The following is a 25,233-nucleotide window of genomic DNA, read 5'->3' as shown; positions in this document are numbered from 1 at the left end:
AAGAATTGAAAACAGAATCTCAAAGGGATACTTGCACAGCCCTGTTCATAACAGCACTATTCACAGTAGCCAAGAGGTGGAAGCAACCCAAATATCCATCAACAGATGAACAGATAAACAGAATGTGGTATATATGTACAATGGAATAGTATTCAGCCTTAAAAAGGAAGGAAATCCTGTCACAGGCTACAGTGTGGACGAACCTTGAAGACATTATGCTAAGTGAAATAGCCAGTCACAAAAAACAAATAGTGTATGACTCCACTTGCATGAGGTATCTAAAGTACTCAAAGCCATAGAGATAGAAAGTAGAATGGTGGTTGCCAGGGGTTGGGAAGAAGGAGAAATGAGGAGTTGGTATTTAATGGGGACAGTGTCTTAGTTTTGCAAGATGAAAGAATTCTGGAGATGGGCTGCATATTACTTAACACTACCAAACCGTACATTTTAAAACGGTTAAGATGGTAATTTATGTTGTGTTTTTTACCACAATTTTTTTAAGTGTAGGTTCCAGAATCAGATAAATTAGATCAAAATCCTGGCTCAACTCTATATTAAGAGCAAATAACTAAGAGTTGAGTATAGACTTCAACTACTTCACTAACTCAACTCTTGAACCAATGCTATTTACAGAAAGTGTTCTCAGACCCCTAAGGTTGCAATATTACATTTATTCATAATACCCATTTGAAACCCATCATAAATGGGGCATCTACTCTCTGAAATGCAATTCTTCCTTTTCTGAGGATTAGTCTCCTCAGTGAGGTTTCATAGCTCCAGTGTCTCTGTCTGAATAGGTAAAGTGGCCAAAGAAATGTAAGCCAAGCTAATCAGAGCAAAGGATGCCTCCTTTTATGCTCTTCACAAATGTAAAAATCAATACCAACTCAAGGAGCCTCCGCCCTGTAAAGGCCTGCAATACAGATAAACAAAATAAGGGACCCTCCTCTCTCACTTTTGAGTGTGGAGCACAAGATTTCTAGGTACTAGTTAAGGTAGGATACTAAACGAATGCAATTCTGTGAGCACACTGATTCTCTATGACACGTAATCTATAAGATAATATTGTTTTTCTAATTCATTAGGTCAAACACAAGGATCATAGTCCCTGTTACGGCTACCAGTGGCTGTCAGAAGAATATGAAGAAGCTTATCACACTGCTAACCTTGTATTCTCCCGAAGCAAGAGCTTTGTCCACCTTGAGCCCTTGCCTCGTGAACTGCCCTGCGGCCAAGCTCAGACAGTCCAAGCACATTATGTACTGAATGGACAGGTCCTGCAGGAGCTGAAGGAGCTCGTGTTCTATTACCTGGTGAGAAGGAAGGCCACTACTTTGACTCATCTGTAAACTCCTGTGTGGGCAAGGATTTATGAAGCTCTTTAGGCATCACTCCTTTGACCTCTTATCCATGTTCCTTTTGAAAGTCCGACTTCTCTCAGGGCTAATTATTGCCGGCAGGGGCTCAATAAAACAAGCATATCACATAGAGAGCAAGACTTGGGGTCAGATCTCTGTCCGGCACATTAAATCCCTTTTCATTTCCTTTTTTGCAGGTAATGGCAAAGGGAGGCATTGTCCGATCTGGGACTCACGTACTGCCCGTGCACCAGGGAGACAGTGAGTATTTCCATAATTCCCCATTTCTGCCCTACTCAGTCACATGCAACCTTACGCTGCAGAAATACCAGGAATAGCTTCAAATAAAGAGAGAGAATTTTCATCTAACCCCAATAAAGAAGTTGAAAGGGGAAAGCAATAATGTTTTTTTTTTAAACCCTTTATCAAATATTTATTTTCTTTTCTTTCAGGTTATTCTGTTCAGATTATTTAAAGTGTTTGGTTGTTTCATAATTTATGCTTATTCCAAATTTTCAAACCATAAATAGTCATGGACCTCCTTCTCAAAATGACATTTCAAAATTGTTTTAGACAATGGAGAGAAGGTAAAACTTTGGAGTGTCTTCTATATGTTAGGTCTTGTGCTGAGTCATTTATATCTTTACATCATATTTCCCTTTTGAAGATAGTTATGATTTTATGAAGAGGTAAATTGGACTCTCCCCAGGAACAAATGTGGAACAATATAATCCTCTGAAGGTTTCACCTATCCTAAGGGAGTCTAAAAGTTCCCTTAAGAAAATTATCAGTGAACTACTCTTTTGTTGCTACTTTGTAGCAACACAGAAGCACTATAGTAGAGAAGTTTGATGCAACTTCTAACAATTCTATGTAGGCATCAAAAAATAAGTTGCAAAGGAGCTCAGTACTACTCTTAAGAAGAAAGAATAGAATATTTGGTTCATAGAAAGTTAAAGAGGATATCAGGGTAAATACAATGTGTTAAACTCTTACTATTACATCTCGCAACTTCAAGTTCTATTTCCCTTCTCTAGTGTAAAGTCTAGATCAAATGGTAGCCAAATGGATGTCTCCACATCCTTAGATAGCATCAGAACTTTGTATAGATGAACTCAAGCTTAAAACTGGGGAGAAATCATTATGTGATTTTGAGAGAAGAGGGGGCTTTGATACGGTTTTTTTTTTTTAAAGCCAGGATTCTTAGAGATAGTCATCCATTTATTACATCTACTGTTTCTTATATCTATTACATCTACTAATAGAGTCATCAACCAGACCAGGCTCCTAAAATAACGTTGTACAGCAGAAAAGTGTTATTTCAGCCCTGAGCTGTCTAACCCATGACCACTTCCTCTCATTCTCTCTGGGCTCCAGTGAAAGGCCATTTTCCCCTGTCAGTCCCCGTGGAGTCAGACATCGCTCCCGTCGCTAGGTTGCTCATCTATGCCATTTTACCTGATGGGGAAGTGGTTGGGGACTCTGCAAAATATGAGGTCGAAAACTGTCTGGCCAACAAGGTGGGTGTTTTATATCATAAATTTTTCAATTTCTATCAGTATTCTATTCACTATCACTAATTATTTTCTACATGCAAGCTCTGGGGCCAAAAGGGTTAAATGAATTCCCCAGAGATTTTCAGCAAGGTGATGGCAGATCACACTAAGAAGCCATGTCAAGAGAAAAACAAATATCGTATATTAATACATATATGTGAAATGTAGAAAAATGGTACAGATAAACCTATTTGGGAATAGAGGGCAGGAGCAGAGACACAGACATAGAGAACGGACATGTGGACAAGGAGGGGGGAAGGGAGGGTGGGATGAACTGGGAGATTGGGATTGACATATAAACAGTACCGTGTGTAAAACAGATAGCTGGTGAGAACCTGCTGTATAGCACAGGGAGCTCAGCTCGGTGCTCTGTGGTGACCTAGATGGGTGGGATGGGTGGGTGGGGGGGGGCCCGTGGGAGGGAGGTTCAAGAGGGAGGAGATATATGTATACATATGGCTGATTCACTTCGTTGTACAGCAGAAACTAACACAACATTGTAAAGCAACTATACCCCAATTTAAGAAAAAAAAAAAGAAGCCATCCATGTCATTTGACTCCTAGTGCAAAATTCTCATGCATTGTCTCTTACCATATGATACAGTCCAGAGTACCTTGTTCCCTTCTCTTATGATGAAATGTTGGGAAACATGTAACCAAGTTTATAAGACTACAAAAGGGCCAAAAGAAAAATACAAGAGCGTCTAGAACCATTTGCATTCCGCCCACAGTTAGTTAATGAACACCTCGCTATGTATCAAAGGTAAAAAATGGCATCTCCAATTTAATAACTTATAAAAACAGATATCATTATAATAGCTCAACTGATGAGAATCAGAGTGACAAAATAGGGAACCAAAGGCCTCAAGACTTACATGGTGCCAAATATCAACGAAGTCAAACAAAGTGATTATGCATTGAATTTGCGGAGCACCCAGGAAATGCTGGTGAATGCATGGGTAAATCAGGAAATTTGTTTTTCTGACTTTGTCCCTAATTCCACAGGTGGGTTTGAACTTCAGCCCAGCACAGAGTCTCCCAGCCTCCCACGCCCACCTGAAAGTCACCGCTTCCCCTCAGTCCCTCTGCGCCCTCCGAGCCGTGGACCAAAGTGTGCTGCTCATGAGTCCCGAGGCCGAGCTCTCCGCAGCCACAGTGAGTTCCGTCAGCCCCAGGGGACTCAGAGCAAGGAGAAACCCTGAGTGGGGTAGAATCTATTAAAGTTATATTTATCTAGGAGTTAATAGTTTTGAGCTCTTTCATGTGCACTTTTTTTTGGTGAGGAAGATATTACATATGAATATAAATATAAATCATGCACCATCCAAAATCCCTGAAATCCTAGAGCTCTATGAAACCAATAGTAGGAGTTTTCAAACTAGTTTTAATATTTCAAAAAGTCTAACATAAGTGGTACATATACTGCACTTAGACTGCACAGGCTAAGTGAAATATCAAATTTCTTTTAATAAGAATTGTATCAGTTGAAACACTGCATGCCCAAGATGAACACAGTTTCTGAAGGAAGATCTGTATTGTCTCTGATTAATAAAAATTAGGAAAAATTAATTACTATGTGATAAATGACATTAATAAATGAAACCTTTTAAAATACTGGGTTAATAGGAAAAATAGCAAAAGGGTATGCTTAGTATAACAACAGGAAACTACTTAATGTGTACTAATAGTAGTTTGCCCATTACTTCAAATTTTCAATGAGGCCAATTGGAATAACCTCTTACTGAAGTTTTTTTCACTATCAAAATTTTATAAAGGGAAAGTTATGTTTTTACCTCCCTACAAGAAAAACTTACAAGAAAAGATCTCTTACTTTTTGGTCCTTCCAATGGTATTTAATTAAAAATATCAGAATACTTCTAAAGGAGATATTAAGTGCATAGTGGAAGCAAGGGAATATGTGGAACGATAACATTAATGTTTTATGTTTGTATAACATAATTTTATAGTTCTCAAAGTTTTTTTTAATTATAACAATCCTAGTGGATAGATAAGGCAGAAAATTCTATTAGTTTGTTAATAATAAAGCAGAAGCTTTCATGTATCTAGGAGTAGACCTGGGTTAGAACAAGGGTTCCTCTCAATCTTTGATAATGTTTCACTGATGAAACGCTTGCACCTAGTAGCATAAGTCATTCATTCAACACATATTTATTTAGTGCCTACTGTGTTCTGGGTGTGTCTACTGTGTGCCTAAATTCTGGGGATCTCATAGTGAACTACTAGAAAGACAAAAATCCATGCACTCATGGAACTTACATTTTCATAGGTGAGACAGACAATAATTATGTGATATGCTTTGGAGAAAAATAAAGCAGAGGGAGGAGATGGAGAACGCTAAGAAGGAGCTGCCTTTGAGAAAGTGTTTCATTTCATTGTGCTACTCACTTTGCTAATCTATTCTTATCAAACAATTTTGAACTCCTTTAAATATAAAACACCTACAGGATTTTTATGTTTGTCTTATTCTTCCTGTTGAAGTGAATTGGAAAGTATCATTTTCAGTATTCTACAGTTAAAGTTTTATGTATTTTATAAAGATATGGAGCATTTAGTTCCCATGAATAATACTAAGAAAATACTGTCCTGACCTATACAGAGGATACATGCTTATCCATGTGCCTGTTTAGAATATGTTGTCCATCTACTTTGTTAAACACTGAGTCAGTTGCTAACCACCAGACAGAGATGAAACTGTTACCTAATTCTGTCATCCTGAAGCATTGCACGATGTCTCAAATATGGCAAACCTCAATTTCTCTTAATTAAGTTTTATTTCATTCCAGCATAGAGTCTAGGGTTTGCCTCTGAATTGTGTAACAAAAGATTATGATCCTGAGTACTTAGATAGGAATGTTTTAATTGTTTTTTTCCCTAAAATTGTTGAATGTTTTCAAAATCATCTTCTCTGTAAATTATCTAGGCAACGGAGCCACTCAAAGAAAGTCTGGTAGTGATTATTCTTTTCTTGTCTCCTTGCACTTAAGAAAAATAAGCCACAAGTTAAGTTTCTCCTTTTGCCCTTTGCATTTGTACAGGTTTATAACCTGCTACCAGTAAAGGACCTCAGCGGTTTCCCTGAGCGTTTAAATCAACAGAAGGAAGACAATGAAGACTGCATCAGTCACCATAATATCTATCTCAATGGGATCATGTATTCCCCAGTATCAAATACAAATGAAAAAGATATGTATAGCTTCCTAAAGGTAAGTCCGTTATATTGCTGATGGTCAGTTCTTAAGGTTCACAAAATATTATATATGGAAAAAAATATTTATTTTAATGCTTCCATATTATAGTTGAGGGTAATGGGACATAGAGAGGTCAAGTGACTTCTCCAAGGTCACTAATAGTAGCAGATCTACTAATAACAACAGAGCCAGGACTGGAACTTTTGGGATTATTAAGCAAGTTTTTTTTTCTTCATTCATTTCATTCATTTATAAATATTACACATGTAAAATAATTACTGTTGAAAAAGGTTTAAAAACAGAATGAAATTATCTCTATAAGTATATCAATTTCCTTTCTACTCATGTGAACATTACAAGTTTAATATTAGGGAGGGCATATCTGTACGTGTATGGCTGATTCATTTTGTTGTGCAGTGGAGGCTAGCACAACATTGTAAAGCAACCATACTCCAATTAAAGTTTTTTTTAAAATGGTCAAATATCAGTAATTTCACATGGTTCTAGCTGATTAGAATCATTAGACAGCTGAAAAACTGTAATATTTACACATCAAGTGAAACAATGCAAGCCTTTGTATTCCAAAGAAAAAAGTCTTTGCAGGAGAGAATGACCTCAGCTACTCTGAAATGTGCTTAAACCACACATATTCAGCACCAGGGCTTATGGCGCGGGCTTCCCGTGTTTAAGGATGCTAGTGGTGAGGCTCAAAAGTTGGATTCTGACTGAGCTTCCTCAGTGCACAGTAAAGACGGGTGTTAGAGTAACAGTTACAGGTTAACGCTGGGGTGACAAGAGGCAGGGACACTGTTTGAAAGAAACAACTTCCAAATCCAAAAACACAAAAAAGGTTAATATTAAGCTAGTTGGATTGTTTGTTAAATTCAATGAAAACAAGTATGTGTATATACATATTTTATGATATTTGTGTACTGATTAGGTTGTGATTTCCTTTACAGGATATGGGCTTAAAGGTATTCACCAACTCAAAAATTCATAAACCCAAAATATGTCCACAGCCCCAACAATATAATATACAGTCATCTCAAAGACTGTTATCTTCTCCAGGTAAGAAATTAAGAAAAATTAATTGCCTAATATATTGAACCAAATAAACTAATTCTTTAAAAAAGATAAAATGTGATGAAATTAATTAAAAAGGACTTGTGATTCCAGACATAGAGAACAGACTTGTGGTTGCCAAGGGGGAGGGAAGAGTGGGGAAGGGATGGAGTGGGAGTCTGGGATTGGTAGATACAAACTATTACATTTAGAATGGATAAACAACAAGGTCCTACTGTATAGCACAGGAAACTATATCCAATCTCCTGAGATAAACCATAATGGAAAAGAATATAAAAAGGAATGTATATATGTGTATAACTGAGTCACTTTGCTGTACAGCAGAAATTAACACAACATTGTAAATCAACTATACTTCAATTAAAAAAAAAAGAACTTGTGGTTTAGATATATTAAGGTTCTTGCTCAAGGTCACATAGTGATACAAATCAAAAAATTCTGTTTGTGTCCAGTCCCACGTATGCAGCTGGAAAGAACACAAGGCAGGCTGTAAAAAGCATTATAAGACAGGTGCAGATATGAAGAATAAAAGAAAGGATTGATTCTGATTGACGAATCAAGAAGTCATTCATATAGAATCTGCTTCTAGTAAATGGAGATGTGTGAGTTTTAAAAGGGAAGGGAAAGTTTCCAGGCATAGGATAATGTAAACAGAAACAGAAATGTTCACAAATTGGGACTATATTCTCACCAGTCAAGAAAAGAAGCTCTTTAACTTCCCCAAAACATCAGCTAATATCCATATTGAAATCACACTCATCTGTCAATGATATGGGCTACTTCCTTGATGAATCATATAGTAATCAATCATTTATTTATTTATGGTCTGATACTGTCAAATCATGGTTGAATATAGGTTGGGTACAAACAAGAGTTTGTCAAAACTCAAGGTAAACATTCAGTGAGAATCAAATGGCTACACAGAATTTAAATAAAGATCATTGTATATTTTTATTAGTATTTATAAATTATATCCTTTAATCCTTTATCAATAAGATTTGTAGTAAATTTATGTATGAACAAGTGTATAGATGCACAAGATTTGTCCCAGTGAGCCGGCTGTTAAATATTTACAGAAGGTAAATAGGGTGAGAGATCCTAACTCTTATCTTCTGACACATTTGGGAATAAAGAGCTTTTAAAATTCTTGATCCTCTCACTCCTACAAACGGTTTCTCAAAGCCACTGTCAAAATGTCTGGGTATGATTTTTCTTTGCTCCCGCAGAGGTGCAGACCAAATCCTGACCTCAAGTCACAGCACTCCCCACTTAGCACAGTGCGCAGGAGCTGCAGAGCCTCCTTTCTGCCTCTAGATCTCTTTCCCAGGCAATCCAAGACTCTTTCTGCCTCTAGGTCTCACTGTTCTCTGATTGTGATTCTCTCCCCCCAGCTCACTCCTAGCTTACTGTAATGCTTCAGAATTCATCTAAATATACCACCTCCTCCAAGAAGCTTTCCCTTAATACCCAAGTGTCCTCTCCTGGTTCCTACCTATTTCATCACCCTATTTCTTTTGTAGCACTTACTACAATCTCTCATAAGCCTTATCTTTATATTTATTGTTTCTGTCTCCTCCGCAGTCGTAGCTGAAATGGGAAGAGGTCATGAACTTATGCATATAATACATATTTCAGAGCCTCCCACAGAGACTGTGCGAAAGTACTTCCCTGAGACGTGGATCTGGGATTTGGTGGCAGTAGAGTAAGTAACTTCTTTCATATATAAGATGCAACAATATAGATTCCTCACAATTTTCCATTTTTAGCCAGTTTTTCAATATCGAAGTATATCTTTTGGACACATTGCTGTGTTCAGGAGAGGTTTAGTATAATACTTCTGTTATGAAGTCTCACTCATCAAATTGTATCAGAAATTTTGCACAAATGTCATTCTAAGATTTCCAGAAAATGAGCATAAGGACTAAATATAACCAAGCACTGCACAGATTAACACCTATAAGAGATCCTTCATTGCTCGGCAGTCCTGAGTTAAGCACAGGGTCAGTCAAACCAGCTCTACACAGTAGTAGTAGAATTTAAAATTATAAACCTTCCCTCAGTGGAACAGTATTTTAGAGAAAAAAATTTAATAACAATCTAAAACTACATATTTATCACTATATTGTCTATAATAGATTATACTACGACTACATGTCTAAGGAGAGACTGATATAGACTAGAATTGAAAACAGAGTTGGAAAAAAGGGACTTATACATTCCCATTTCAAGCCTTGATTATACTCTCCATTATTGGTATTTCTACTAAGTGCATTCAAGTCATGACAATAGAATCATTTATATAGGGGTTCTCTTCCTAGAAAGGATTTACAGGCATACCTCAGAGATATTACAGGTTCAGTTCCAGATACTCCAATAAAGCGAATATCACAATAAAGTGAGTCACATGAATTTTTTGGTTTCCCAGGGCATATAAAAGTTATGTTTACACTATACTGTAGTCTATTAAGTGTATAATAGCATTGTCTTTAAAAATGTAAAGACTTTAATCAAAAATACTTTATTGCTATAAAATGCTAACCTTCATCTACGCCTTCAGCAAGGCATAATTTTTTTGCTGGTGGAAGGTCTTGACTTGATGCTGATGGCTGCTCACGGATCAGGATGGTAGCTGCTGAAGGTTGGGATGGGGCTGTTCCTTAAAACAAGACAGCAATGAAGTGTGCCACGTCAATTGACTCCTCCTTTCACAAACGATTTCTCTGTAACATGCAATGGTGTTTGATAGCATTTTACCCACAGTAGAACTTCTTTCAGAATTGGAGGCAATCCTCTCAAACTCTGCCACTGCTTTGGCAACTAAGTTTTTGTAATATTCTAAATCCTTTGTTGTCATTTCAACAATCTTCCACAGGAGTAGCTTCCATCTCAAGAAACCACTTTCTTTGCTCATCCATAAGAAGCAACTCCTCATCCATTCAAGTTTTAACAGGAGATGGCAGCAATTCAGTCACATCTTCAGGCTCCATTTCTAATTCTGGTTCTCTTGCTGTTTCCACCACATCTGCGGTTACTTCCTCCACTGAAGTCTTAACCCCTCAAAGTCATCCATGAGGGTTGGAATCCACTTCTTTCAAACTCCTGTTAATGTTAATATTCTGACCTTTTCCTATGAATCAAGAATGTTCTTAAAAAAAAAAAAATGTTCTTAATGGCATCTAGAACAGTGAATCCTTTCCAGAAGGTTTTCAATTGACTTTGCCCAGATCCATCAGAGCAATGACCATATACGGCAGCTATAGCCTTACAAAATGTATTTCTTAAAGAATAAGACTTGAAAGTCAAAATTACTTCTTGATCCATGGGCTTCAGAATGGCTATTGTGTTAGCAGGCATGAAGACAACATCAATCTCATGGTGCATCTCCATCAGAGCTCTTGGGAGACCAGGTGCATTGTCAATGAGCAGCAGTATTTTGAAAGGAATCTTTTTTCCTAAGCAGTAGGTCTCAACAATGGGCTTAAAATATTCAGTAAACCACGTTGTAAACAGATGTGCTGTCACAAAGCCTGTAGCTTTGTTGTTCCATTTATAGAGCACAGGCAGAGTAGATTTAGCATAATTCTGAAGGGCCCCAAGATTTTCAGAATGATAAATGAGCACTGGCTTCAACTTCAAGTCACCAGCTGCATTAGCCCCTAACTAGAGAGTCTGCCTGTCCTTTGAAGTCAGACATTAACTTCTCCTCTCCAGCTATGAAAGTCCTAGATGGCATCTTCTTCCAATATAAGGCTGTTTCATCTACATTTAACATCTGTTATTTAGTGTAGTCATCTTCACTAATTATCTTCTGGATAATTTGCTGCAGCTTCTACATCAGCACTTACTACTTCACCTTGAGCTTTTATGTTATAGAGATGGCTTCTTTCCTTAAGCCTTATGAACCATTCTCTGCTAGCTTCAAACTCTTCTTCTGCAGCTTCCTCACCTCTCTCACCCTGCACAGAATTGAAGAGAGTTATGGCCTTGCTCTGGATTAGGCTTTAGCTTCAGGGGATATTGTGGCTGGTTTGATCTTCTATCCAGACCACTCAAATTTTCTCCATATCGGCAATGAGGCTGTTATGCTATCTTATCATTCAAGTGTTTACTCAAGTATCACTTTTAATTTCCTTCAAGAACTTTCCTTTGCATTCATAACTTGGCTAACTGTTTGGTGCAAGAGGCCTACCTTCCAGCCTATCTCAGCTTTCAACATGCCTTCACCACAAAGCTTAATAATTTCTAGCTTTTGATTTAAAGTGAGAAGTGTGCAATTCTTCCTTTCACTTGAATGCTTAGAGGCCATCGTAGGTTGTTAAGTGGCCTAATTTCAATATTGTTGTGTCTCAGGGACTAGGGAAGCTCAAGAAGAGGAAGAGGGACAGGGGAATGGCTGGTCAGTGGAGCAGTCAGAACACACACAACATTTATCTATTAAGTTTGCCATCTTATATGGGTGCAGTTCATGGCACCCCAAAGCAATTACAATAGTAACATTAAAGACTGCTGATCACAGATCATTGTAACAAATATAATAATAATTTAAAAGTTTGAAATATTGAGAGAATTACCAAAATGTGACACAGAGAGACAAGGCGAGCAAATGCTGTTAGAAAAATGACACCAATAGGCTTGCTTGACGCAGGGTTGCCACAAACCTTTAACTTGTTTAAAAAAAAACACAGTATCTGTAAAGCACAATAAAGCAAAGTGCAAGAAAATGAGGCATGCCTGTATTTAACTGCTTACATTTTGTTCTGCACATTGCCGTCCTCCCCAGCTCCTCAGGTGTGGCTGAAGTAGGAGTAATAGTCCCCGATACCATCACTGAGTGGAAGGCAGGGGCGCTCTGCCTGTCCAGTGACACTGGACTTGGTCTCTCTCCGACTGCCTCTCTCCGGGCCTTCCAGCCCTTCTTTGTGGATCTCACGATGCCCTACTCTGTGATCCGCGGAGAAGCCTTCACACTCAAGGCCACTGTGTTAAACTACCTTCCCAAATGCATCCGGGTAAGGACTTCTCTTTATTAACTTGAACACAAGGTAACAGTCAAGTAAATTAAAAACTGCATTCCTGGGAATACTGACAAACTCCTGTGTATAAGATGGGCTCACCAGGAGATAATACTGTCAGAGATACTCATATGTTACATGACTATGGTTGCTGATATCTCCAAATACCAAATGACAACTTAAAACAAGGTTCTGACCCTTATCATAACCCTTTAAAGTTAGGAAGTTTGTGTAACATGAAGATTTCTGACATGAACAACAAAAACCAGTATGCTGATTCTCATGTCTTATACTCTCCAAGGTTTCAACCTCTACATTCCCATATATTTAACTTTTCTTATATGATTAACTGTATTAAACTTAACTTTTAAAGTTATTTATGTGCATCTTACCATAACTGTTTATAAATCTTGTATACTCTGCTGGGAGAGCTGAGGGTATGGTCAAGATCCTAAGCCAAAGGAGTAGAGCTTCTACAGGCAACAAACATACCATCATGACTTTTCCTCTCCTCTGCTCCTACCACGTGAAAGAGCAGATTATCCCCAAATACTAATGTTTAGATGTCAGATCCACTTATAAGATGCTCAGTCTTCATTTATATTATCTTCAGTATTAGGCAACCTGAAATCTACCCAATCCCTCAATGTGCTTTATTTCAAGCCATTCTTCCTTTGGCCCCCTTTCCCTCTGGTCTATTTGTCTCCTTGTCTCATGTGTGGTTTCAGGTCAGAGTAAACCTAGAAGCCTCTCCTGCATTCCTAGCTGTCCCAGGAGAGAAGGAACAAGAAACTCAGTGCATCTGTGGGAATGGCCGGCAAACCGTGTCCTGGGCAGTAACCCCAAAGTCATTAGGTGAGAGACAGCCTCCTAGAGGCAGTTCTCTACTCAAAGACTGTGTGTGTCTGTCTATGGGATCCTCATATCCAGGCAAAGACGCCCCCACCCCCCGCCAAATGGTAGAAGTTTTTTCTTTGTCTTTCATTCTAGGATGTCTAGAAGGATATACCCCCTTCCCTCACCTCCGGCTCCACCTTGGATTCTCAGTATCATTAGCCTCTAGTCTATGCTGCTTCCATTCCTGCTCCTATGTTTTTATAGAACAAAAAAATAAGGTCACAAAGCATTAAACATTTATAAATCTTGGGGTTTGGAGGCATGGAGGAAGAGAGAGATGGTGCTCATCTCTACTGGCCCCTTTTTCCAGGGAATGTGAATTTCACAGTGAGTGCAGAGGCACTGGAGTCTCAAGAGCTGTGTGGGACCGAGGTGGCTGTGGTTCCTGAACATGGAAGGAAAGACACAGTCATCAAGCCCCTGTTGGTGGAAGTAAGTAAGCCTGCCCATTTGATAAGTCACAGTGAATCAAGAAAAACAATGGTGAATCCAGCTGGGGCTCCAGCTTTGAGGTAAGAAGGGCTAAAAAATAGATATATGAAAAAAGAAATATATATATATATATATATATATATATAGTCATGGGATATTTCACAATATGATTCTCTCTCTGTGTGTGTCTCTCTGTCTCTCTTGACTTTACTTTGCAATTTTCTCCTCCCTTTCTCATCTATCAACCTGTCTCCTTCATATTACTTACACTTATAGAATTTGCTTCTATAATACATTTGAAAGTCAGTTCCAACTCTTCTCTTCATCAAGAAACCTGTAGTTCCCCTATTAACACACATGTCCTGAAAGTCAGTCTATTCTCACTTCTAACTTTTCTTTCTTTCCACCTAAAGCCTGAAGGACTAGAGAAGGAAGCAACATTCAACTCCCTGCTTTGTCCATCAGGTAAGACTCAGTCATCATAATTAAAATAACATTGACTAGAATATAATATTTGAAGTTCAAAGTATTTTATATATACCATTCCTACACTTTCCCTATGAGGTAAGCAAGACCTGAAGAACCATCAACCCATTTGGTAAGTGAGGAAACTGGTTTTTAGAGAGGCCAAGTAGTTTGATCAGCTGAATATCCGTATCCCAGGAATTCTGAGTCTTTATTTCTTAAGCACCTGTGCAAACATCAAATTGTCCTTCTGACCAGTGTATGATCTGGTTATAGGTAGAAAGTGGGTAGATTCAAAATGAATACTGCCAAAGGGGATATTTCCTTGGATATTTAGTAATACCACACATGGGTAGCTGAATTCAAGACCCTTCAACACTGAGTTTTGCATAGCTAACCGCACTGGATAATGAGACTATGCTATTTCCAGAAGAAAAGGTTGCCATAGCCTTTACCATTTGTCATGTCAGTATTTGTTTGGTGCCAATCCTATACCTAGTATCCTATCAGTCATTGGGAAGGGACTAAAGAAGCTTACAGTAAAAGATACAGCTTTATCTTTGTGGAGAATTTCCTAGTCTAAACAAAAGCATTTATAGAAATTTAGTACACTAATTTATCAACACAATGTGTTCTCATCTCAAACCAATGTCTAATCAACATCATGTGTTCCTTACCTTTCTGTACCTACTAATTTCTGTTTATTATCTTTTTTGTCATGTCAATACTTAAAGTATATAAAATGTATTCGAAAAACATAATTGCCTTATTATTTAGCCTTATTTCTACATTTAAGTGAATTTAGTTCTTACTACCAAATCCATATATGTCATCTGTTTTCTTACAAAACTTTTTTTGAAGGTAAGTTTTTGACATACAAATAATACATACATAATTAATATAACTATGTATGTATTTAACACATAATTATATTATGTATTTAACTACATGATTAAATTTAACTACATAACTATCGGTAATTAATATAACTGATAATACATACATAATTAATGTATACAACTTAATGAGTGTGGAGATAAGTATACACCTGTGAAACTGTCACCACGATCTATACCATAAGCCTATCCATCACTTCCAAAAGTTTCCTCCCACCCTCTTATTATTATATTTTTGTAATATAAGATCTATCCTATTAGCAAATGTTTAGGTCTACAATACAGTATTGTTAACTGTAGGCACTATGCTTTACAATAGACCTCTTGAATTTATTCATCTTGCATAACTGATAGGTTGTACCCTTTGACAAAAGTTTTATTATTAATCTTATGAGGACAGGATGCAGTATAATGATAAATACTACATTTTTCTTTTTTCATCTTCATGTAATTCACCAATATTAAAATGCCAGCAAATGTATGCTTATCAGCAGCAATTAATTTATTTTCACTAAGTCAAATACTGTTCATCTTCACCCCTAGCCCCATGTCTAGCGCTTCCATTAAAAATACTGTCTTCATATCTGGTGAAATTTGATGGAAGTAAAGACCGAGCATTATGGTAGAATTCAGGAACTTTTTGAAGATTTTTCCTTTGCTTATATATACATAGTGGGTTTTTTGCATACAACTGTTGTGTAAGGAGGCTGGGGATGGACATGAAATATATCACCTTGTGATAACAATCTTGTGTTAGCCATAGGATGATTATAACAGAATCACAACATCACAGGTACTTGTCAGTTTGTAGCCTTCTTTTGGAATGCAACTCCACATACAAGGAGGTTGGGGAAGGAAAAGTTCTAGAAATCTCAGAATCCCATTCATATATGTTGAAGGTATTTTTTAAAACTGGAATATTAAAAGAGGGACAACTTTTCAGAAGAAGTTTAGGTACAAGGCATAGTTCTGGCTTCTGGGTCTTGGAGCTCTTCAGGAAGATATACAGCAGAAATCATCTTCATTGTGGCTGATATGTTTCTTTCTCTAGGTGCCGAGGTGTCTGAAAAATTATCTCTGAAGCTGCCACCAAATGTGGTAGAAGAGTCTGCCCGAGCCTCCTTCTCAGTTTTGGGTGAGTCTCCAGCCCTAGGGGACTACTGTACTATATTAGACAATGTCTACTGTATTTTTTCCCATAAATACTTTCTCAAAATAACAGCTATACTTTTAACTTCTTTCTTCTTTGGACTTACTTATTGCTTCCAATCATACTTCTGTTCCTTGAAGACACCCTTCCTAAAATTCCTCATTTCTTTACCTCAGCTAATTATTCATTTCTTCTTACTGATTCTGATAGATTATTATCTATAAGCTTTATGACTTCCCATCTCTCCCATTTCCTAGGAGACATATTAGGCTCTGCCATGCGAAATACACAAAATCTCCTCCAAATGCCCTATGGCTGTGGAGAACAGAATATGGTCCTCTTTGCTCCTAACATCTATGTTCTGGATTATCTAAATAAAACACAGCAACTGACTGCAGAGATCAAGTCCAAGGCCATTCGCTACCTCAACACTGGTGAGTCACTGAATAAGGGAGCGAAAATTTCACAGTGCAATTTTAACAATAGGCTGGAATCCCCAATAGGCTTGAGTTACTTATCAATTCTATGATATGTAAATTTATCATACTATGATAGTTACAATAATAAGAATACTATGACAGTTGATTTCATGGTACCTATCCAGTGTCCAACCTCCAATAAAATGTTTAGGACTCAGAACCATCTAACATATTGCAGCAAAATTTAGGAACTATCACAAGATGCCAAGGCATTTTGTTTATTTCTCTGGCTACAGAATGTACAACCCGTCATGTTGCTTCATTAACCTTCCATTCCAGGTTACCAGAGACAGCTGCTCTACAGGCACTATGATGGCTCTTATAGCACCTTTGGGGAGCAACATGGCAACAATGAGGGTAATACCTGGTAAGGGAAAGACAGTTTTTTGAGCTCCTATTTTTGTGTCAGGTCTTTTACATATATTATCAAAATTATATTCCCAGGAACCCTATCAGATATGTATTATTAAACCTATAGTTGGTTATACTAGATAAATATACCAAAACTAGCAAGGTAACAAGCAAAAAAGCTGAGATTCGAATACACGTATGTTAGATTTGTCCCCAGAATTCATCCTGTTCATAATATACCAAGGTATTCTTTCTGAAATAGCTATTATTTTTTGTCTAAAATAGCCCCCATAACCGTGATTTTTTTAATGAGATAGCCAGCAAACATAACATATAACTTCTAGATAAACCATGTTCACTTCAGTTTATGTTTTTAGATCATATTCATCTTAATCACTAATAAATTCAATAATAGGAGGAAAGAAATGAGATGGACCCAGTGATATGAAACACTTTTAAAATCCCTGAGGCAAAGCAATGTCAGAAGTTACTGCATGTAAGAGCTGTGTATGAGAAGATTCTGCCATCTACAGAAGAAAATCGCTAAAGAAAAGATTTAAAGCCTTACTCAAATAAAATTAAAAAATAAGTAACATTAGTACAGTTGACCCTTGAAACACATGGGGGTTAGGGGCGCTGACCTTCAGCAGTAGCAAATTCACATATCATTTTACAGTCGGCCCTCGGTATCCCCAGTTGTGCATCCACGGATTCAACCAACTGGGGATCATGTAGTATTGTAGTACATATTTAGTAAAAAAAAAAAAAAAATCCATGTGCAAATGAACCCATGCAGTTCAAACCATGTCGTTCCAGGGTCAGCTGTACGAGAGCTAGCAGATTCATCAAGTAAAGGCAATGGGAGCGCTAAGTAAAGAATTCCTGTTAGGTGACTCACATCAGTGTGAGAAGTGTCCTATGAAGCCTGTTGCTGTGACGTGGTTATAAAACCATTGTAACAACATAAATGTGATCATCACTTCCTCCCCTTCAGGCTCACAGCCTTTGTACTGAAGAGTTTTGCCCAGGCTCGAACCTATATCTTCATTGATGAAGCACATATTACCGAAGCTCTCACCTGGCTCGCCCAAAAGCAGAGGGACAGTGGCTGTTTCAGGAGTTCTGGGTCACTGCTCAACAATGCCATTAAGGTGAAGTGTTCTCGGAGCTAGTGTTGATTTGTCCATTACACTGTCTACAAGGATGAGGAGAGGAAGTGATAACATAAGAATTCCTTAAGGAAGGTATCAGAAGAAAATAAAACCTGGATAGCACCAAGAAAGAGGGGATGGAACTCAGAGTGATTGTGATACTTTGCTTCATGGGGATGTATATGGGTAAGGACAAATTCCATGACAGCAGAATACAAGGAGCTGATTAAGAGCATTCTCAAAAGTTATTGGGAGTTTTTAAATTACTGATTCATTTTCAGTACTGGTAATTGATCTGTTCATATTTTCTATTTCTTCCTGGTTCAGTCTTGGGAGATTATACCTTTCTAAGAATTTGTCCATTTCTAGATTGTCCATTTTATTGGCCTATAGTTGCTGGTAGTAGTCTCTTATGACCCTCTGTATTTCTGTGGTGTCAGTTGTAACTTCTTTTTTCATTTCTGATTCTACTGATTTGAGCCCTCTCCCTTTTTTTTCTTGATGAGTCTGGCTAAAGGTTTATCAATTTTGTTTATCTTTTCAAAGAACCAGCTTTTAGTTTCACTGATCTTTTCTATTTTTTTTAAGTTTCTATTTTATTTATTTCTTCTCTGATCTTTATGATTTCTTTCCTTCCACTAAGTTTGGGTTTTGTTTGTTCTTCTTTCTCTAGTTGCTTTAGGCATAAGGTTAGGTTGTTTATTTGAGATTTTTCTGGCTTCCCGAGGTAAGCTTGTATCGCTATAAATGTCCCTCAAATTATTCAAATCTGTCTCCCTCTCATATTTACAGGGTGGAGTGGAAGATGAAGTGACCCTCTCTGCCTATATCACCATTGCCCTTCTGGAGATTCCTCTCCCTGTCACTGTAGGTGCCCTTGCTGAAGCCTCTTTCTAGATGCAATGAAACTGCTGACCTGATGTCTGAAACAACACCCCACTAAAAACCAGTTGTCGGCATTCCTTCTATGCAATGTCAATGCTTCCCAGATCAGTAGAGAATTTAGTCAGCCCATTAAGAAAGATTTACACTTCCCCAGTGATGGCCCTAGTCTATTTTTCCCCTAGCAACCCCACTACCACCACCACCACACATGCAGAATGAATTCTAAAGATATGGCCTATATTCCTGCCTTATGAATGTGAGACTAACAGATTAAAAAAAATACTATTCTCTCTATCCGTAAGAATGAGGCTAGAAAGACAAATGCTTTCCAACAACTTCTTGACCTCTGTGCTGTGGTCTGTGTTTACCCGGGAACACTAGCCCCCCTATTCACAGAGCTCGCTCCCTTCTCGCTCTGCCTTCCCAGCACCCCGTCGTCCGCAATGCCCTGTTCTGCCTGGAGTCAGCCTGGAAGTCAGCCAAGGAAGGATCCCGAGGCGGCCACGTCTACACCAAGGCACTGTTGGCCTATGCCTTTGCCCTGGCAGGTAACCAGGAAAAGAGGAGAGAAGTACTCAAGTCACTTGATGAGGAAGCCGTAAAGGAAGGTGAGAGCACACCCGGGATCTTTCTCCCATCCCACAGTCTCTGGATCAAGGACTCCATATCAAAAATACCCCATGACTACCTCTCAGGACCCCTTTCCCCTCTCTTCTTTTGTCTATGTCATTATGGACTCAAGGATTTCTTACTCAAGTCACACATCCAAAGATAAGAGGCAATGTACTTTATATATACAAAAAGGCATAAAGAATAATAAGCAAACACCTTTAATACTTCCCTTCCAGCTTAAGAAACAAAATATTACCAATGCTGGAAAAATCCCTTGCGTACCATTCCTACCTGCAAAAGTAATCGTTATCCTGAATTTGTCATTACAATTCCATGGATTTCTTTATCTTTTTACTGCATATGTATCCCTAAATAATATTCAGAATGTTTACATTTTTCATCTTTAGATAAGAAGTATCATCCTTCTGAGTATTTCTGCTTGATCCTTGTCTGTCTGCCTTTTGTTTTTTAAGTTCAACATTAGGCAGGCTGATAGGAGTCTCCTGTATGGGTATGTTAATTTTTACTGCTGCATGATACATTACAATATATTAAAAAGGCCATAATTTATTTAGAGAGTCTCTCCTTGTTGATCTTTTCTTGTTTCTTATTTACTTCTATTGCAAACCATGCTGCAATGAATACTCATATACCCATCTCCTTGAGGGGGTGTGTGAGTTTCTCTAACTTGTACTTAGAAAGAGTAACTGCTGATTAGCGGGCTAAACACATCTTCCCCTTTGCTGGATATCATCAGATTACTCTCCAAAGAGCTGTTTTCTTCCCACAGCAGTGTAAATCCGTTCCCGTTATTTCACACCCTGTCAGCCTTTACTATTTTGAGGATTACTCTATTTTTTTTTTTAACCTAATGAGTGTAAACTCCATTATCTCATGTGATCTGTGATCCTCATAAGAAACCTCCGACAGTCTTTATAGAAAGCTGAACAAGCCCTAGATAGGGTCTGGATAACATCAGATGTCGGAAATTACCACAACCAGTCAGAGAACTTGCTCTGCCATTTCTCTCTTCCACCAACGCAACCACCGCAACCATTTGAAAACCTAGATGGCACAGCTTCTGACTCCTTAGCCCAGATGAAACAAGCCTCATTCAGCTGTCTGTAGGCGGGAAGCCGCCAGATAAGATTTAAGAGATTATCACTGGAAGGCAACACGCACTTCAGCACTGGCCCTTGTACTTTTACCTGAAGTTAAATATGAACATGTGGTCACTTGCAGATCTTTTTCTCACCTCCAGATAATTCCGTCCACTGGACACGACCTCAGAAACCCAAGGCACCAGTGCAGCGTTTGTACCAACCCCGGGCTCCCTCTGCTGAAGTGGAGATGACAGCCTATGTGCTCCTCGCTTACCTCACTGCCCAGTCTGCCCTGACCTCGGAGGACCTGACCCCTGCCACGCGCATCGTGAAGTGGATCTCAAGGCAGCAGAACTCCCAAGGGGGCTTCTCCTCCACCCAGGTCTGTGGTTAGCGAGAGCCTTTTACTTTACCTTCAGGTAGAAAAATGTTTGAACAAGATGCAAACACATACAAGAAGAAAAGAAATGAAGATAAGAATAACTTGAAATGAGAAGAATGTGATTAGTATTCAAGGATGGTGAGAAATAAGAAAAAATGAGAGTCAAAGAGGGCTGAAAAGAAAATGCCAATTCTGCCCCACCCCCATCCCATATTTTTATCACAGGCTCCTATTTCCAGTAACAACTCTACATCCCTAAAGCAATAGTGGGGCACCAGGACCCTACACACAATGGCCACAGCAGAACGAATTTAAAAATCCACCATTCTTCTGGAAGTTCTAAGAGTCCTTTCAAGTTGTTCCCAGAAACACTATTCAGAAACCAATCACCTCTCCTTGCAAAGCTCTCCATTTCTAGGTCCACTTTGACTGGCTTCTTTTAAGGCTGACACGTTTCATGCTTCCTCTATCCACCTCTTAATATACAAACATTTGTTCATTGGGACCATAAAGAACTGTCTTTATTCATCCAACCTCCTGAGCCTAACTATACAGTCTTATATCTAAAAAATTCATCAATATAGACAGAGCAGGGAGTTTCATCTCCAGAGAATTCAGGGGTTAGCGTATGCACCCTAAAAGAGAAGCACAATGTGACAGAAAGACATTCCATCCTTTTTCCACTGTATTTAATCGCTTATTTTTCCATATAAATGGAGAAAATAATTTTGTTAAAAGTTATCATTCATTTCTTAGAAAATTATTATTTGAAGGATGCCAGGTTCAATGTGGATGAGAATTGAGAATGTGACCTGCCCAGTGGAGGGGGATCCAAACTTCTGATGAAAAAGAGAGAACCAAATAAAAATGTCAACAAATCCAGAATATAATTATAATTATTCATTTTTTATTTCCTCTGGAGAAACTGAAGCATGACCCTGATCATGGCTGCAAAGGACCCTGGGTTTTCTCAGGGCACTGACCTCAGCAGCAGAGCAGAGTGTAGCTTGGGGTGAGAGCCAAACTGAACTTTGGTTGGGTGGTAACAGATATGACCACAGTTGTCAAGAAAGACATCTTAGGCAAATAGCTAATGCTAATAAATAATTCCCATTCATATATATTCTCCACATTGCATACCTCACATATATTTATAGAGAGAAGAGAATTGATTTTCTGAGAAATAAATTTCTAAAGCATATAGTCCAAGGCAGATATGTGAAGGTTATGGTTCTGTCATCTATCTAAGGATTATAATCAATCTTGAAATGAGAACCCCAATATTTAAGCAGTGAGGGAAACAGGAGATAGGAAATCAAAGCCCTTTTTGTGGCAGCTAACATGGGCCTTTGGGTCTTCAAAGGGTTATCATGCCTAAGTGGGCTCCCTCACCTGTCTCTTCCAGGACACTGTGGTGGCTCTCCATGCTGTGTCCAAATATGGAGCAGCCACTTTCACCAGGACTGGGAAGGCTGCACAGGTGACCATCCAATCTTCAGGGACATTTTCCACAAAATTCCGAGTGGACAACAGCAACCTCCTGTTACTACAGCAGGTTTCATTGCCAGAGGTGCCCGGAGAGTACAGCATGACAACGACAGGAGAAGGATGTGTTTACCTCCAGGTGAGATTCCAGGGGCAGGTGGGGACAAAAGGTCCAGAGTAACATTGTCACTGAGAAGGCCTAACGCAGCAAATGATGGGGCAAATCAAAGAAAGAGTTGAGGAAGTTGGGAGGAATCCTGGACAAGGGAAAAATCACAGACTTTTGTCTGTTCCACAGACATCTTTGAAATACAATATTCTCCCGAAAAAGGAAGAGTTCCCATTTGCTTTGGAGGTGCAGACTCTGCCCCAAACTTGTGATGGACCCAAAGCTCACACCAGCTTCCAAATCTCACTGAGAGTCAGGTAAGATCTCTGACTGCATCATGAAATTCTGGGTATAACAACCAATCTTCTTACTGGAACTCCGCATTAAGCAGAGTAGGGTGACAGTGAATGTTTGTTCTACCTTTATTGAAAAAGCAACGTGTTCTTGTGTTGACACAGAATTTCTCAGTGTTGGGGCTTACATTGTACATCCCCCAACTCCAGGATCTATTAGTGTCTAGTCTCATTATTTACAGCTTATTAATTCCCCTCAATAATAAATAAAGAACCTCTAACCTGAATTCCTGACTTTATTCTAATGTAATTAATCATCCTGATTTCATTCTATTGTAATGAAATCCTATATTATTCTTGCTTTATCTGGGACAGAGGTGGAGACTTCTTGAAAAGCACGAATAGAAGGAAGTAGTGACTCTCTAGTTAGAATTCCTCCTGGTAATAATTAAATCTCAGATTATATATAAAATAATCAATTTTGGGGAAAATACATACATAAGCAGCCATATTCAAATACCTACAGGGCTATTTGTATCTGTCCTCAAGAATATTATAACCTGGTTGGGGATACTATTCAGGAAAAAAGACAAAGTATATGTAACAAATAACTGGGATAGCTTAGCAGTCTCATGCCCAGCTAAGCATCACTTACAGAGCTTTCTTAAAATGGAGATCCTCAGAGTTCACACCCATGAAATTCTGATTCATCAGGTCTAGAGTATAGGCCTGGTCTCTGTGGCTTTAACAGGCTCCCCTGAAGATTCTAATGCACAGCCAGTTTTTTGAGCTACTTGGTAGGAAATTTAGGAAGACTTCTGGTACTTTTCAGGGCTATTGAGTGCTTACTGTGGACATCGAAAAAAAATATTTAATAACACAGAAAATCCTAATTCCTTTCTTCTCTGGATCTTTAGTTACACCGGAAGCCGTCCAGCCTCCAACATGGTGATTGCTGACGTGAAAATGGTATCTGGCTTCATTCCCTTGAAACCAACAGTGAAAATGGTAGGTTTACTATAAGCCCAGGAGACCCTATTTTATTAAATGTTTTATGTATCTCTAGACTTAGACAACATTAATATAAAAATACTATTAAATGAACTTCTATCCAAGACATTACTGTCTCCAAAAGCAGAAATATAATTTAGCACGTTTATATGGGGGTTTGTTTGTTTGTTTGTTTTCTCATTTAACTTTGTTTAAATGGGTCTCAAAATTTTATGATGGACTTTTGGTCAAGTTTCCATTAAGGTATTAATAAAAATACTAATTTAAAAAACTAATAACTCAAAACTGCCGCCCACAGAAAAACAAATGATCTATAAAACATTCTCCTTTTCTTCTAGTTTTACGATACATTGTTATCATTAACCAGTCTTTCACTACTAAGTTCAATGGTCAATTCCGACGGTTTTGAGACGGGGCTTCCACCACTGATCAAACTTGGGTGGCAGGTATTAGGGATCATATTCATTTAGCCTTCTGAACTCTCTGCGCAGACCTGGTGACCGTGCCAGCTCCAGCAGCCTTCCTGTCCACTGCTTTAGGGACACCCACAGCAACGGTCTATCTCTTGTCATGAACAGCACTTTGCTAGGAGCCACATCTACTGGGAAAAAATTGTCAGCAGGCTACTGCTTTAATGGAGCTTAGAATCTTCAGAAGATAAAGCATACGCACATGAACTAGTGAAAAAATATGAGAAAGACTGATTGACATAAACTAGAACTATTACAGAAGTACAGAGGAAACTGAGATTGCTACAAGTTAGAATAAGCAAAAAAAGTAAAAAACCAAAAACCTCCTTCATAAAGGAATGGAATGTGAATTGAACCTTGAAATATGGGTAATTTCCAAGTTTAAGACATTTAGTTCCCTTTTCTTCAAATAAATCAATTTACACATAGGTCCTGTGTCGTACTAATGTTAAACCCTGCATCCCAATTATCTTTCATTTTTAATTCTGCCACATTATTGCCTTTGCTTACAAAAAGCATTTGAAGAAATTTTACCCTCAGGCTTAATTTGGTAATAAACATTCTTCTTTTCTCTGGTTCCCCAGGGTTTTCTTCTGTTTATTAACATTTGTGATGTCTTAATTTTCTTCAGCTTGAAACATCTGACCACGTGAGCCGAACAGAAGTCAGCAACAACCATGTTTTGATTTACCTGGATAAGGTGAGAGCCCTGCCATTCTATCCAAAAAAAATATGGATAATGACCTACCTGGGAAGTGAGTGAAGGCATTTTGGAGACATCACCTCCACGCTAAAAATTTGAGAATTCTAACATTAGGTCCAGTGAATATTCTCCTCTCCTTCT

General features: G+C 38.3%; 1 protein-coding gene across 1 annotated transcript in view; it reads left to right on the top strand.

The window, feature by feature from the left end:
* Window positions 1-25,233, top strand: part of LOC118902447 (alpha-2-macroglobulin) — a 40,730-nt gene that overhangs the window by 13,738 nt on the left and 1,759 nt on the right. The window contains exons 12-33 of the mRNA XM_036866774.1: window positions 1,086-1,313; window positions 1,556-1,619; window positions 2,736-2,878; window positions 3,920-4,069; window positions 5,971-6,138; window positions 7,083-7,191; window positions 8,788-8,908; window positions 11,987-12,215; window positions 12,947-13,073; window positions 13,426-13,547; window positions 13,961-14,012; window positions 15,960-16,043; window positions 16,316-16,492; window positions 16,817-16,904; window positions 17,883-18,039; window positions 18,832-18,906; window positions 19,352-19,532; window positions 20,798-21,021; window positions 22,427-22,645; window positions 22,805-22,932; window positions 23,826-23,916; window positions 25,021-25,089. Coding sequence (XP_036722669.1) covers window positions 1,086-1,313; window positions 1,556-1,619; window positions 2,736-2,878; window positions 3,920-4,069; window positions 5,971-6,138; window positions 7,083-7,191; window positions 8,788-8,908; window positions 11,987-12,215; window positions 12,947-13,073; window positions 13,426-13,547; window positions 13,961-14,012; window positions 15,960-16,043; window positions 16,316-16,492; window positions 16,817-16,904; window positions 17,883-18,039; window positions 18,832-18,906; window positions 19,352-19,532; window positions 20,798-21,021; window positions 22,427-22,645; window positions 22,805-22,932; window positions 23,826-23,916; window positions 25,021-25,089 — 3,006 coding nt within the window. The remainder of the gene's footprint in view (window positions 1-1,085; window positions 1,314-1,555; window positions 1,620-2,735; window positions 2,879-3,919; window positions 4,070-5,970; window positions 6,139-7,082; window positions 7,192-8,787; window positions 8,909-11,986; window positions 12,216-12,946; window positions 13,074-13,425; window positions 13,548-13,960; window positions 14,013-15,959; window positions 16,044-16,315; window positions 16,493-16,816; window positions 16,905-17,882; window positions 18,040-18,831; window positions 18,907-19,351; window positions 19,533-20,797; window positions 21,022-22,426; window positions 22,646-22,804; window positions 22,933-23,825; window positions 23,917-25,020; window positions 25,090-25,233) is intronic.

This window comes from Balaenoptera musculus, chromosome 10 (genome assembly GCF_009873245.2).
Source record: "Balaenoptera musculus isolate JJ_BM4_2016_0621 chromosome 10, mBalMus1.pri.v3, whole genome shotgun sequence".
NCBI classification, from domain to species: domain Eukaryota; kingdom Metazoa; phylum Chordata; class Mammalia; order Artiodactyla; family Balaenopteridae; genus Balaenoptera; species Balaenoptera musculus.
This window is presented reverse-complemented; position numbering and strand designations above follow the sequence as displayed.